The sequence below is a fragment of the Leptopilina heterotoma genome, unplaced genomic scaffold, assembly GCF_015476425.1.
Source record: "Leptopilina heterotoma isolate Lh14 unplaced genomic scaffold, ASM1547642v1 Lhet_373, whole genome shotgun sequence".
Taxonomy (NCBI): domain Eukaryota; kingdom Metazoa; phylum Arthropoda; class Insecta; order Hymenoptera; family Figitidae; genus Leptopilina; species Leptopilina heterotoma.
Window position 1 is genome coordinate 394,831 of NW_025111051.1, and position 15,484 is coordinate 410,314.

General features: G+C 30.9%; 1 protein-coding gene across 4 annotated transcripts in view; it reads right to left on the reverse strand.

Annotated features, from left to right (window-relative positions):
* LOC122505832 (myogenesis-regulating glycosidase) overlaps window positions 1-13,825 on the reverse strand; it is a 387,127-nt gene extending 373,302 nt beyond the window's left edge. For all 4 annotated transcript variants that reach the window (XR_006301953.1, XM_043617681.1, XM_043617680.1 and 1 more), the window contains exon 1: window positions 13,624-13,825. Coding sequence is in view for 3 of the 4 variants with exons in the window: in XM_043617681.1 (XP_043473616.1) it covers window positions 13,624-13,668 (45 nt within the window). In the remaining variant the exon portion in view is untranslated. The remainder of the gene's footprint in view (window positions 1-13,623) is intronic.
* Window positions 13,826-15,484: the final 1,659 nt, after the last annotated feature.

The window sequence follows — 15,484 nt, forward strand, 5'->3', positions numbered from 1 at the left end:
TCAGCGGCCTCAAAAACCTAATTACTGTTTTTTTAATTAAAAATTATAACTTTTTAGAGAAGTTGATAGTTGAATTAACAGCTGTCAACTGTCAAATTGTCAATTTAACATCTAACCAAACTTGATTAAAAAATATTAATCTTGAAAAAAGTTACAAGGGTTTTTCTAAATTTAAACTTTAACTGCTGTTTTCTCAAAAACTTATTTTCGCACGTAAGGTCCCACTTCATAGACAAAGCCACATATGAGGCATTTTACGTGAAATGTCCTAAGTTGAAATTTCAACTTCTTGAAAAAAAATTGAAACTCAGGGAATTTGTTGTTCTATCAAGTAGAAATGTGACCCAAAAAACATTTTGACTTTTTCGAAAATTTGGAGGGGGTAGAGGGGGGTCAATATGACCAATTTTGCTAACACCGGATACTTTTTGAATTTTTTCTGAACATACTTGTAATGGGAAAAATTTTGAAGAATATGTTTCTGAAAGGTTTTTTCGTCCTCTTTCCAATGGTGAATTTTATTTTTCATAACGCAATCATAAAAATGGCGTTATTTGTCTCTCCGTAGGCCAATGTAAAGTTATTCTTTTTAGTACGTAGTTACGAAAATACTGCGAATGACAGTTCAGTTCAAAAAAGAGCTTTGTTTGTGCTTGTGAGAAGAGGCGTGATTATGTTTTCGTTCAGTTAACTACATTTACCGTGTCTTACAGCAGCAACACAGTATCTGTCAAATACTGAGAGTTTCTAACCTCCTTTTCGTGATCACTCGTGTGAAAAATTCTGTTTTTATTCTTTAATGATATTATTTTTATTAATACGTCGAAGTACACGACTAGGTTTCGGGGGGCTTCGCCCCCCGACGCGTCCGGTGGCTTGGGGTATTATAAAATGCGATTCTTTGAAATGTCGAATATTATTATTATTCTTTTGAGTTGGTTTTTTTGTAGTCGGGGGGCTTCGCCCCCCGAACCCCCTGACCGGGGCTCCGCCCCTAGACCCCGTCGGGGGGAGACCCCCCGAACCCCCCCGCGCGATCAGCTAGTAAGTACGCTTGACAGTGGTTCTGTGTTCCGAATCTTATGTATGCGTTTCTCAACATTCTTTTCAGTTATATATGTTTTTCAGTGTCAACGCCTTTTTATGATTTTGTTATGAAAAGTATCGTGCGCAACACGTGTGGCGGCATTTTGGAACTCGCGCTTCTTTTTCGTAACTCGTCTCCGGTGAGGGCGCCTTCGGCGCCCTCACCTACGACTCGTTACGAAAACTTAGCGCTCGTTCCAAAAAGGCCGCTAGTTCACACTTGTTACGCAATGTACTATTTTAATATTTAAAAAATTGACCCTAATTTTTGATAAAATTAATATTTAATTTTCCAAAAATCGGTCCGTTTTATTTCAAAGAAAATTATTGCAAACGAAAGCTGAGGGATTTGCCTATCGGCATGTAAATTTGCAGAATGCCCTTTTTTTTGTTTTTGAGTTATTAAATTTCAAAAAATAAATTGCGGCGCGCTGCGACGCGGTTGCACTGAGCCGCGTGGCAACCGGCGTGAGGCGAGGCGACCGCGACGAAATTTATTCTTTGAAATTTAATAACTAAGGTATTTCACGTCAGAAATATCACGATTTACAAAGGGTCTGCCGATTTTTGCAAAACTTTGTAAGATTATACCTCTATATAAGAGACTTCTTTCAACCGACATATTAGCTCAGTCGGATAGATGCCTCGCTTGGCGGTCGTTTAAGGATCAAGGGTATAAGTACCCTTGGTTCGCGCCCATTTGGCTTGGTATTTTTCCGGCACGTGAGATAATCTAAGCGGGAGGTTTGACGTCGAGGTATAATGATGTGCACCGTCGATTATTGTCCGGTACACACCATTAGAACTCGACTGTCGATAAACCGGTTGTACTCAGGAGAGGTTTTCTACAGTTTCCCTCTCCACTGCCGAGAAAACTCTTTAGACGGGTGGTGCAGGCAAATGCGAGTACTCCTAATTATTTTCAAGTCGCTCTGTAGGCGCAAAATTTAGTATTAAGTTTGTCAGGGAAAAATTTGTAAAAGAAATTTATGAAAATGTAAAAACACTTGTATAGCCAAGATTGTAGGCTTAAGACGAGTGTATAAACAAATAAAAATAAAATAAATAAAATAATAAGAGACTTCTTTCCCCCAAATTTTTTCAAAAAGAATTCAAAATTGTTGATGATACGCCATTTTAAATTTTAATATTAATTTTATAAAATTTTGAATATCTCGGAATATTGTTTATGAATTTTTGTGAAATTTTCACAATTTTTATGTAAAAGTATATACTTTAAAATGCAAATAAAGTTATTAAAAAAAATTAATTTTTAAATAAAAAATTTTTTAACCCTTTAACGCCCAAATGGACAAAATATTGGCATGAATTTTGAGGACTTATTTCGGTACTTAAAAATCAATAGAAAAATTCACGAGTCATCAGTTCTTATGTTGTCATATGCGTTCTATCGAATGGCGTTAAAAAAGTCAAAAATTTATAAACAAAGAAGTTATTAATGTTTTTTATAAAAAATGTCCGATTTTTTTCCAATTTTTGTTTAATTTTCAATTTTTTCTACTATGAAATAACGGAAAAATAATTCCAAATGTTACAAATAACGTCGCTGATCACGAATCTGAAGTTCAATTTTAAAAATTCAAAATGGCGGATCTAATGTGGCGGACAATTTTTTTAAAAACTTATAAAATTTGCTTAAAACTTGTTATTCGGAGGGTTTTGGGGTCGCTGATCACGAATCTGAAGTTCAATTTTAAAAATTTTAAATGGCGGATCCAATATGGCAGCCAATTTTTTTAAAAACTCATTAAATTTGCTTGAAACTTGTTATTCGCGGGTTTTTGGGGTCGCTGATTATGAATCAGAAATACAATTTTAAAGATTCAAAATGGCGGATCCAATATGTCCGACAAATTTTCAAAAACTCATTAGATTAGCTTGAAATTTCTTACTCGGGGGTTTTACACGGAGAAAAATGGATAGTTAAAAGTAGATAGTTAAAAAATATCGAATTCTAATGGTGTGTACCGGACAATAATCGACGGTGCACATCATTATACTTCGACGTCAAACCTCCCGCTCAGATTATCTCACGTGCCGGAAAAAATCCCAGGCTAATGGGCGCGAACCAAGTACCCTTGGTCCGTCCACCGAGCCAGGCATTTATCCGACCGAGCTAATCTGTCAATGTTTAGTATATCTAGATAATCAAATTTATTATCCTGGATAGTCAACTTGCCGAGCGCTTGCGCAGAAGTTTGATTACCGATTACAACTGTTTTCGAACGAGTTTTTCTCTGCATACAGGCACTTTTTACAAAATCTGACAACGTACATTTGTCACAAATGTTTTTAATTGTCTGAATTCAAAAGATTTTGTTAATCCATGCAGAAACGCGGTTACAGGATTGGAAATACAAAAGGAATGTAATGACAGGCGGCAAGACGTATGTTGCAGCCACTTTGCTATTAGAGGGCAGAAGCATGCAGCGTGCGTAAAGGATCAGCTGTCAAAATGATTCGCATTACATTGCTACCCACAAATCACAGACATTTTCTGCAAGTTTGATGCAAGTTTTCCATGCAAATTTCGCAAGTTTGCATTGCAAGTTTGCAGCAAACTTGCATAAATATAAAAATGTCACTTACTTGGCAAGTTTGCAGCAAACTTGCGCCAAATAGCAAAAACTTAAATGTATGCGCTGTAGTTTACTATGACATCTAGAGCTGCGCACTATATTTTAGTCACCTTCCCTGCAGGGAAGGCATCGTTCATTAAAATATATGCAATTTGAAAAAAAATTTATTTTTAATTTTTAAGGTATTTTAGAAAGTTTGCTGCAAATTTTCCTCAAGTTTTCATTGCAAACTTGCCATTTAGGGTGACATTTTTATTTGTTTGCAAGTTTGCTGCAAACTTGGATGCAAACTTGCGAACTTTGCATGGAAAACTTGCAGCAAACTTGCAGAAAAATATTGTGCTTTGTGAGTATGGTAATTCCAATCCTGCAACCGCGTTTCTGCATGGATTAACAAAATCTTTTAAATTCAGACAATTAAAAACATTTGTGACAAATGTACGTTGTCATATTTTGTAAAAAGTGTCTGTGAACAGAGGGAAATTTGTTAGAAAATGAATGTTTACCAATTTCACGTCATTTAAACCGGTCAGTGCCGTATTTGTTGGGTGATAACTGTTGGTCGCACATTATCGAGAAATTTGAGAGACCATCGAACACCGTTAAGTAGTTTTATATTATTCGAAATTTAAAAACATTGTCAAGTTTTTTTATACTGAATTTCAGATATAATATTGCTTTAAAAATATATAAAACTTACGATTAGCAACATAACCTTTAAACCTTATCTAGGAAAAATGTTCACTAATTTCTTAAAAAATTAACTTTTATCATTAAATATTTCTTATTGATCAACTTAGATGTATATAAACACAGCAACTTGCGTTTATTATCTAGGATAGTCAAAGTAAATATCTTGGATAATGGCAGTTAGTATGTAAGTTTGATTATCCCAAGATACTAAATTTAACTATCTAGATGGTTGTCCTATAGTTGAGTATCCAAGATCGTCACCCTGATTATCTAGATAGTAAATTTAACTATCCATTTTTCTCCGTGTAGGGGTCGCTGATCACGAATCTGGAGTCCAATTTTCTAAATTCGAAATGGCGGACAATTTTTCTAAAAAATCATTAGATTCGCTTGAAACTTGTTACTCGAGGGTTTTTGGGGTCGTTGATTACGAATATAATGTCTAATTTTTAAAGATAAACATGGCGGATCCAATATGTCCGACAAATTTTCAAAAACTCATTAGATTAGATTTAAATTTGTTACTCGGGGGTTTTAGGGTTGTTGATCACGAATATAATGTCTAATTTTTTAAATTAAACACGGCCGCTCCAGTCTTTTTTTTATTTTTAAAATAAATAATGTCTTTTTTAAAATATCTTTTTCTCGATTTAATATATTAAAAAGTAAAATTAATCGAATTAAAACTGTGAATAATGATTTTTGAAAGGTTTTAAAAGAGCTGCAAGCTGGAGATAAAAAAAATTGTTTTTTTAATTTGACCTTGAAATAAGTAATGATTAAAATAAAACATATACATTTCCATTTTTTGACCTTTAAATTCAAAAATTATAATAACAAATAAAAAGAAGAAAAAGACATAAAAAATGAAAAAAGAAAAAAAAACATAAAAAGGTAAAAAAATATAAAATTAAAAAAAAAGACTTTCCAGTTCACGTTTACCTCCACGTGGTGAAAGTTGGAAAACATTGAAAACATTTTAAGTATTTTAATGGCTAAAGAACGTGATTATCGAATTTCAACTGAAAATTCGTCTGTCATATTAGAGCGGCCATGTTCAATTTTAAAAATTGGACATTGCATTCGCAATCTAATCAGTTTTTGAAAATTTATCGGCCATATTGGATCTACCATTTTGAATTTTTAAAATTGGATTTCAGATTCATAATCAGCGACCCCAAAAACCCCCGAATAACAAGTACAAGTCGCGTAGTACGTTACCGTAGCCGTGCATTGCCGCTGCAACTAGGCCTATTTTTTACAAAAACTTCAATATCTCCGGACCCAGTTGAGTCTCCATCAATTTTTTTATGAAATTAAAGGTGAATTCATAAGGAATCCAAATATGTTAATAACATTTTTCTCACAGAAGAGTAAATAAACAAAAAATTGTTTAAAAAAATTTATTTGCATTTTAAAGTACATACTTTTACCTAAAAAATGTTCAAATTTCATAAAAATCCTTAAACAATATTCCGAGATATTCAAAATTTTATAAAATTAATATTAACCCTAGAAGGAGTAAGTGGGGTGTCTGGACACCCCAGTTACTCCCTAACGTCAGAAAAATTATCAAGATAAGTAAATTCAAATTTTTTTAAAAAATCGTTTTCAATCAGTTAAAATCATCTGATAAAGTATAAATTGATAGGTTATGAATGAAAAAGTTGTCAGAGATTAAATTCTAATACAAAAAAATGTGGTAAATGACAGTCAAATTTAAATTATAAATTCTATATTGTTAATAATATTTTAACACATATTAGAGGTATTTATAATTGGCAAATAAAACTTTGATTAAATATTAATTTACAGAATCACTTCAAAAGTTATAAATTTTATTGTTAATATATTCAGATATATTAAGGGGTTCCCGTGTAGAAAAATTGTTGGGTTCTAGTGTGGTGCCAGAAAGACAGTCTATTCTCTAACTGGGCGCTGAAAAGACTGTCTGACCATGGGCCAGACACCACTTTAAAATTTTCAAAAAAATTGAAAATTTTTTTTTGCTTAAAATACTCTTTATGGACACCAAAATCTCAAGTGAAAAGACAATTTTAGAACTGTTCAAGCAGGGTCGCGCGCTAAGGTTTACATTGTAATGAAAACTTTAAACTCGTTTTTCTCAAAACTGTATTTTAAAAATCGGTGGACACTCTAGCTGCCACAAATTTCATTCGATCCTCTTAGTTCTTTTTTTATTTTGTTTGTGATATAATTATCTAGCGAAATACGTACGGATTTTTTGAAATATTAATATTTAAATTTTCTAGACAACTTTAAATAATGAAATTTAGGCAAAAATACGGACTTTTTCCTTCAAATCGATGCCATTTTGCGAAAAATAAATTTTTTTTAAAACGGATACTTATTTCGCTAGATTTTGAGCTACAGAAACTAAAGCATTTTTACTTTTTGGTCTAGCTTAGTTCTGGACCGAGTTATAGTGTCCACCGTATAGGGATACATTTTTAAATCACTTTAACATATCATCTGTCAAACCGACAATATAAAAAAAAAGAAATTTATATATATTTTGTTGTAGTTCAAGAGTAGTACAATACCCTACTGTAATTTAATTTTCCTAAAAAAATTTCTATTCTTCAATAAAAATTGTTGAAAAAGCTTATGTTTTGAACGGGTCAAAGTGGTGTAACCCCTTAAGTTTGTAAAATTTTTAATTTATAACACTATTTTTAATAAATATTAATTGTTAAAGTCCATTTTATAATTCATTTTCATGATTTTCACTATTCGACAATTGTCCTTAATTTTTTTCACTTCAGATGTTCAAATAATTATGTTTTTTTAAGTAATACAAAAATTAATTTTTTCCCCTAAAAGTGTATCTATTTAACTTTAAAAACATAAAAAAGTTTTTAAATTAGTCAAATTTTTATGAAATTTTTTTTTAAAAAGAGTTAATTTTGCAGTTTTTTTTGTTGTTTCAGTTTTTTTCAAAACTTTTTAATTAATCAAAATATGAATAACATTATTGTGTTCTTTACTAAAAAAACCAATCAAATTCCCTATACCCAATTTTTTTTACGTCAAATAGAAACCTTATAAAACAAGTTTAAAGCGTAGGGAGTCCGGACACCCCACACGGAAAGAAAAGGTCTGGAAGAGATATCCATAAAAATATTGTTGAGCAGAATATTGTTGTGTTATCCAATTTAATGGAAGAGACAACTTTCAGAATGGAAGCACATTCCATATTTAATGGATGAGGGAGCCATATTATATTGTTGAATCAAATATGGATGTGACATCCATAGGCATGGTTGGGCTTACAATTCATGCTATGGATTTTCACATATGGCTGCCTCATCCATAAAAACTTTGGTTGGGAGGTCCATAGTTAGTTCGAAATTTGGATACATGTTGCGCGCAATTCATTATCATGGCATCCATTTAAAAATGGTCGTCTCAATTTGTCCGTCGCGTCGGTTTCCTGTCACGTCTATATAATCGCGTTGTGAGTTTATTGTGTATAAATAGTGTTATAATTGTTTATTATTTATTATCGTTATTGTCTATTTGTGTTTATGTAAATTCATTTTCATGAAATATGTGTATAGTATATAAGGAATATTATATGCTCAGATATTGTAGTTGTGTGTATAGTGTAGTGGATAGCGTTAGTGTTTAGTATGCGTTAGGTCTAGGGTTCGTGTCTCCCCTATCGGTTAATAATTTATTTCGTAAATATGCGGTTATTCAATAAGTGGTGTGTATTAATTAACAAAAATGTGTATAGAATATCTCAAGTGACATAGAATTTAATTAATTGAGTGATTCTAATTTTTTTGTTTCCCATTTCCATTACTATGGATCACCCAACCATAGATCTTTTGCTGCTCCAACAATATACAGCCAGCCATAGAATATGGATGCAGCAACCTTAACTATGGATATCCCGTATTTTTCAATATAATATGGCTGTGATATCCATGTATCTGGATGTGTCAACTATTCCTTTTTCTCCGTGCAGTTACTCCTTAGAGGGTGAGTAAACTAACGTACTCCTTCTAGGGTTAAAATTCAAAACGGCGTATCTTCAACAATTTTGAATTTTTTTTTTAAATTTGGGGGAAAGAAGTTTTTTATATAAAAGTATAATCCCACAAAGTTTTGCGAAAATCGGCAGACCCTTTGCAAATCGTGATATTTCTGATACCTCAACTCAAAAACAAGGCATTCTGCAAATTTACATTATGGCTCAAGTCTTGTTTTTAATTCAAGGCTCGATTATATGGTTACTGGATTGATTATGTCTCAAGACTTGCTTTTAACTCATGGCTTGATTACGGCTATACATTTGTATGTGATTTGTGTATATGTGTGAGTATACATATATGTATTTGTTTTCTGTATATGTGTGAGTATACATGTGTGTGTTTTGTGTATATGGGACATTCCACGTCAACACGGACAGACAGACAGCTCCAAACAAAAATTCCTTTTATGGAATTTAACGTTATACGGCTTAAAAGATTTCTACATTCGTGTACTTTAAGATGCCGATGGGCGTTTTTTGAAAATTTCCATTTTCGATGCCAATATAGAGCTGTCAAAAGTGAAAAAATCTCAAAATACTTTCATGAATTAAAAGCAAAAAACGAGGTAAATTATTCTGTAACTTATTCTTTAACAGTTTGTAGGGTCCCCGATTATAAATCTAAAGTTTTTTTTTAAATTTAATATGGCGGATCCAATATGGCGGACAAAATTCAAATTTGCTCAGATTCGATTAAAACTTGTTACTCGGAGGTTTTTAGGATCGCTGATTACGAATCTGAAGTCACTTTTTAAAAATTCAAAATGGCAGATCCAATATGGCGAAAAAATTTTCAAATTTGATCCGATTCCCTTAAAACGTGTTACTCGGGGGCTTTTGGGGCCACAGATTACGAATATGAAGTCACTTTTTAGAAATTCTAGCTTCATACTGTTCTATAATGTAAACAATTTGTTATTATTACATGCTTTAAGCGAATTGGTTCAAATTTGAACATTTTTCAGTCATATGGGATCCGCTATTTTTAATTTTTAAATTGTGATTTCAGATTCGTAATCAGCTACCCTAAAAAACCCCGAGTAACAAGTTTAAAGTAAATATGATAAAATAATGTGAAAATTTGTCTGCCATATTAAATCCGACATTTTTAATTTCTAAAAAGTGACTTCATATTCGTAATATGCGACCCCAAAAACCCCCAAGTAACACGTTTTAAGGAAATCGGATCAAATTTTAAAATTTTTTTAGCCTTTTTTAAAGGAAAAATTTTTTAACTAATGCAATTTTTACCTTTTTCAAAGGCAAAAATTGCTTTTTTTTAAGAAACAATTGCTTTACGTGTATTGCTTTTGTTCTTAGGCAAAAATTGACTGAGTAAAAAGCACATTCTGTCGAATTTTTTTTTTAGTGTAATAGATTCGCCATTTTGAATTTTTAAAAAGTGACTTTAGTTTCGTAACCAGCGACCCTAAAAACCCCCGAGTAACAAGTTTTAATAAAATCTGAGCAAATATTGAATTTTTTGAAAGAAAACTTTATATTTATAATCGGGGACCCTAAAAACTGTTAAAGAATGAGTTACAGAATAATTTACCTGGTTTTTTGCTTTTAATTCATGAAAATATTTTTGAGATTTTTGGACTTTTTTACTTTTGAAAGCTCTATTGGCATCGAAAATGGAAATTTTCAAAAAACGCCCATCGGCATTTTAAAGTACACGAACGTAGAAGTCTTTTAAGCCCTAGAACGTTTAAATCCATTTAAGCAATTTTTGTTTTGAGCTCTGTCCGTGTTGACGTAAAATGTCCCATATGTACACGGAGAAAAATGGAAAAATGATTTATGCAGTCAGTGTAGTACTCCTTTATAGAATAATATGTGACAGGTACACACTATAGTATTAGAAGTTTCATAGCTGAACAGTTTGGGACTCAACACAAGTTATCCCATTCATCAGCTTAAACAAAACTGTTTATATAGTCTTAGAGGGAATAAGAGTATAAAAAATTGGAATGAGAAATTTCTTTCTCATGTAATTGTTAAAAGAACGCGGCAGTGTACAAAACACAAGTCAATAATAGAAGCGAATATTGAACAAATAGTACTCAGTCCAGTTCTTTCGAAAAATGAATGCCGTGCACATAAAGTAGATACCTACTCGAAAACCACAAGTTATTCTCTCTCTCTCACACTAATGGTCGTTCACTTATCTTACCGTTTCACTTACTCTTACACGGAAAGAAAAAGTCCGTCAATCATTAATAGACTAGTATATTACTTTGAGACGGGACACAAAATCATTCAATGGATAACATACTTTGAGTCACAATCAGTGACGAGTTGCTTGCTAAAATTTAGAAAACTGTCATCAATATATAAAACTCGTTCACTAAAATTTAGAAAACTGTCTATTAAATTTTCTATGACTATCAAAAGCATTCAAAAAATTCAACTTCTTTCAGAATTATCCCTAATTTTAGACACTATTTGGTACAGAATGAACACATTTTTTTCGTTGCACAGTTCCGATATTTTATTTACACTCTTAGACGCTTTAGACCAACACATTTTCCAACACATTTTCGCACTTATAATAACTACACGTAGAAACGCACACTTATAACACTTTAAGTTTAGAAGCAAACTGTTCTTATATACCAAATAACAAAATTTTTCACAACTTGTGAGAAATGATTTTGCACTAATAACTACTTTTTAATTAGCGAGAAATATAAAAGAAAATATATTTTCATCGAGGTCAATTTCTAGACGCAATTCAACTGCAAATTGTTAGTTAAGTTAAATATTCACATTACACATAATAGTATATAGGGATATGTATAGCAGACAGCAAAAACACATGGACTATAGAGAAACCGGAAGAAATGCGCATCGGTACACTGCGCAACAATGCGCTAGTGAAGAGCGCCGATTTAGAATACGAGTCAACTAACGTTTCACAAACTTTCACTAATGATTCGTAAACATTCAAACAGCCATTGATAACAATTCAGCATTAAATCTAAAACAATTGGTCACATACTGGCATTCTAATCAATCCATGACTCGTTTTCAATCGTTAAGTAAAGTTAAGTAACCATCAACGGAAAAAGTGTCCCGTCTCAAAGTAATATACTAATCCATTAATGGTTGACGGACTTTTTCTTTCCGTGTACTACTCTCAACTATTATGCAGTGCAGTTAAGTTCATTAAATTATTAAATATTGCTGTGAGAATAATTAATTATACATTTCATTCAAGGTCAATTCACTATTTTGTACACGAAAAAAAAGAATAATCAAATTTACCATAAGGACTGTCAAACTTAAAAAAGGTTTCAAGGTTATTAAGAAAAAATTAATGTTTTTTATTTATTTATTATTAAATTCTAATAACCGTATCAAATTTAAACTAGTTGACAATATTATTTATTCAATATTATGAATATTGTTGACATCCATACTTACATTAATTACAAAGTAAAATCGACGCATATTCTAATTTATTTCATTGGTAAGGGATGTTTCTTAAATAGGAAATTTCCCCCATCGATTGCGTAGCCGAGAGGCTTAATGTAAAAGCGTGCGATTTATAATTATGCGTATATTTAGTTGTATGGTTAGGTAGGTGTTCAATCCCGTATGATTGTAAGATTTTCCGATGCATTTAGTTGTTAATTGTAAGTATGAAGATGTGGGAAGAATAAAACTTGTGAATTAAGGAATATGAATATATAAAGAGTGCATTTAACACATTTTTCTTTTTTTTTAATGATTGGTTATTGTTTTTTTTATATAAAATTGACGAAGTGAATACAAGGAAACACTCGTTTCGCGTCGCGTCGGACATTTATTTTGACAGGTTCCGCGCCTGCGTTCCTTTATTGTGAAAATTTCGAAGTAGGGGACTGAGTCCAGTTTCTCTACTATGCACACTGCAGCGCGCCTTATAATCTTCGCCTGTGTTTCAATGCTCTTTACAGTGACATTTGGAACTAAGGCCCTCTATACACTATACGCAACACCCTAAGATGCTTGATGGAAATGAATTAATGTACTTTTACTGGACTGAGTCCAGTTTTTTCAATATTGACTCCCAGTTTTTTAAACTCTATTTTTCTCAGTGTATGAGAGTATACATGTGAATTTGGTTTGTGCATATGTGCTTTGTCTATATGTGTTATATACATGGGTATGTATTTTTTGGACATGTGTGAGTGAAGTATTATAAAATATTGTTAGACATATGAGTCGGTCGGTCGTTCTACAACTTAAAATAATATAGAGTGGAAGTTGATTGTACCAAAACTTGAAAGTCTATAATTCACTTACTGTAATTGTAATTATTTAATTTTTAAATTATATATAAAAAATTTATTTACTTTCTTTACTGTGTCTATTGTTTGTTAGTCGTCATATTTAATACGATTTAATTAAAAAGAGGAATATTTATTTCAAAGAAAACTATATTTTTTCACATTATTTACTCTTTTGTTGATAAATTATTTATAATTAATAACAACTATAAATAGCAATAACCAATAATAATAATAATTATAAGCCTAGTTAAGCGTTGACTGGGTTGCCCACTTTGGACATTGGCCACAGTTAAAAAGAAATTGTTCTTGCATGTTTATTATTTTTTAAAAATTATGCAAAGGTGAATACGCTAATTGATGATTTACTGTTTTTTTTACAATTTATTACATTTAGAGAAGTGTTTTAAAAGTATTTATAATATTATAATAATTTATTACATAACACCTGCAATAATGACTCTATTCACGTGATAATATAAGGCCTTCTTTTTAAAGAAATTCCCAGTTTGTCGTGAAACAATAACACTGACTCACTTTTTATATTAAAAAAAAGCGTATTCAAGAATATATAGATTGGTTTCTATCTTCAAAAAATTCTTTTTTAATTGTATTATTATATATTTATTATGTATTATACAGTTATATTGATATAACATTATATGTACATAAAGGTTAAAACATGTATATTTTTTATAAAAAATTACTGATTTTATCTTTATAAGAATATTTGGAAAAATATTATTTTATTAATATGGAAAAGTTTCAATCTGTCTTGAAAATATTATGCTTCTGTTATTTTCCAAATCATTTTTCAATATACTTTTAAAACTATTCAAAGTACTTAAACATATTGATTTTAAAAAATTGATTTTTTCCTTGTACCAAAAAAATTTAAAAATTTTACCTTTTTTTTGAGAGACTTGTTCTTTTTCTTCTTTGTTCCATTCATTCTTGCAAAGTGTAAGAAATTTACAAGAAAACGATTTCAAAAATTAATCATTAAGGATATCATATAAATGTGAATTGTTCCTAAAAGAAGTAAATAAATAAAAAGGAAGAGAAAAAAGTTTATACTAAAATTTTAAAAATCAGAACTAACTTCACGAACAGGTAGTTAGAGACTGATCATGTAAACCGTATATTGGTTACCACTTAGCGATATCTTCTTAGTCTTCTCTTGGCATTGTATAAGTTTTTGTATACGTATACGTTACAGACATAATCAAATGTTCATAAGTATACACAATTTGTGTACAAATGAGTAAACATCTTAATATACGTGCATGACTGCATTTTATGTTCCAGTTGAGAAAGTATACGTTTATCTAGTTCATGATATATGTGTATGTGTCAAAGATAGAAATTCTCATTGTTAAATATTGTTTTCTTAACGTTCTTATTAACATTACAGAAAAATGTTATATGCTTTTTTTCAATTCCGGAATTGTCAAGTCTGAAAAAACTAAAAAAATCATAAAAATTCTATATCAATCGTGTCGCAACAAAGACACTTTTAGAAGAGTCACAAACGCATCTTATCACGACACGATTGGTCTCTGGATATAAGTTTTAAAAGTTAAAAAGATTTGAGAAAAGTAACTTTTTTTTACACATTACATACAAAATCCTCGTTTGTCAAACAAAGAAAAAACTTAGTCTCAAAATGAGTAGCCTACGCTAATTAAAATGAGTTGCAAGAAAAATGAGACTCCTTGTCTTATTTTGAGCTTACGAAGATAAATGTAAATTTTTATCAAATAATTAATAACCCTATAAATAAAGAATATGATATGTGCCCTGACACGGTGAAAGGGATCTTACGTCCAAAAAAATTAATTTTGAGTTAATGATACCATTCTATCTAGATTTTTTCAATCGATATAATGACATTAAAAACTTAAAATTAATTTTTATGGACGTAAGGTCCCTTTCATCGCATCAGGACAAATGTATATTAATTACATGGAGAAAAATGAGCTAACTAAAAAAGCTAACTTTTTTCTCCGTGTACTTGTGCATAAGGGCAGGGTATAGTTAATTCTGTGAAAAAATGGCATATTTTCGTGATTTTTTTTGGCGCTTTGGTTAGAGCCAGTGTATTGGACAAATTTTACATTTATAGTACATCATTTAAAGATAATTTTAGTCAAAATTTGAAAGCTATATGATGAGAAGGAACTGATTAGCACGCGATTTCCGAAGACGCCTTCAAAAAAACCATTTTGCGGTGTTCACTGTAAGTCGAAGCTGGATCATCCGTCTGTTTTGCTAGGATCTGCTTCAAATTTTTACACAATACTCTTGAAATATAGTAGATTACAATAAAAAAATAAAAAAACAAGTTGTTCATTTCATGACCATTTAGCTTCCTCAACATATAAAATATAAATTCGTGACGTAATTCACTTACAAAATTCTAGCAAACTCCATCTAAACATATGTATAAAATTAAATTTATCCCATAAAATCGTGCTAAATAAATTGATTTGTAAATAATTTTATTACGAATATACTAATTATCATTTACTTTTACAGCCATTTTTAAGATGCTTGATTGGCTACCTCCTCGCGGTGCATCTTGGTAACAATATCATTTAATTCTTTATTTCAAGCTTTATTAAACAATTTCAATAAATTCAAAAAATTAAAAAATTTTAAATGTACTTTGATGATATTGGCTAAAATCCAATCAAACATATAAAATATTTACTAAAGTTAATAATATATTCATTACTTCATTTTAGGTAAAAATCTCCATGAAAACC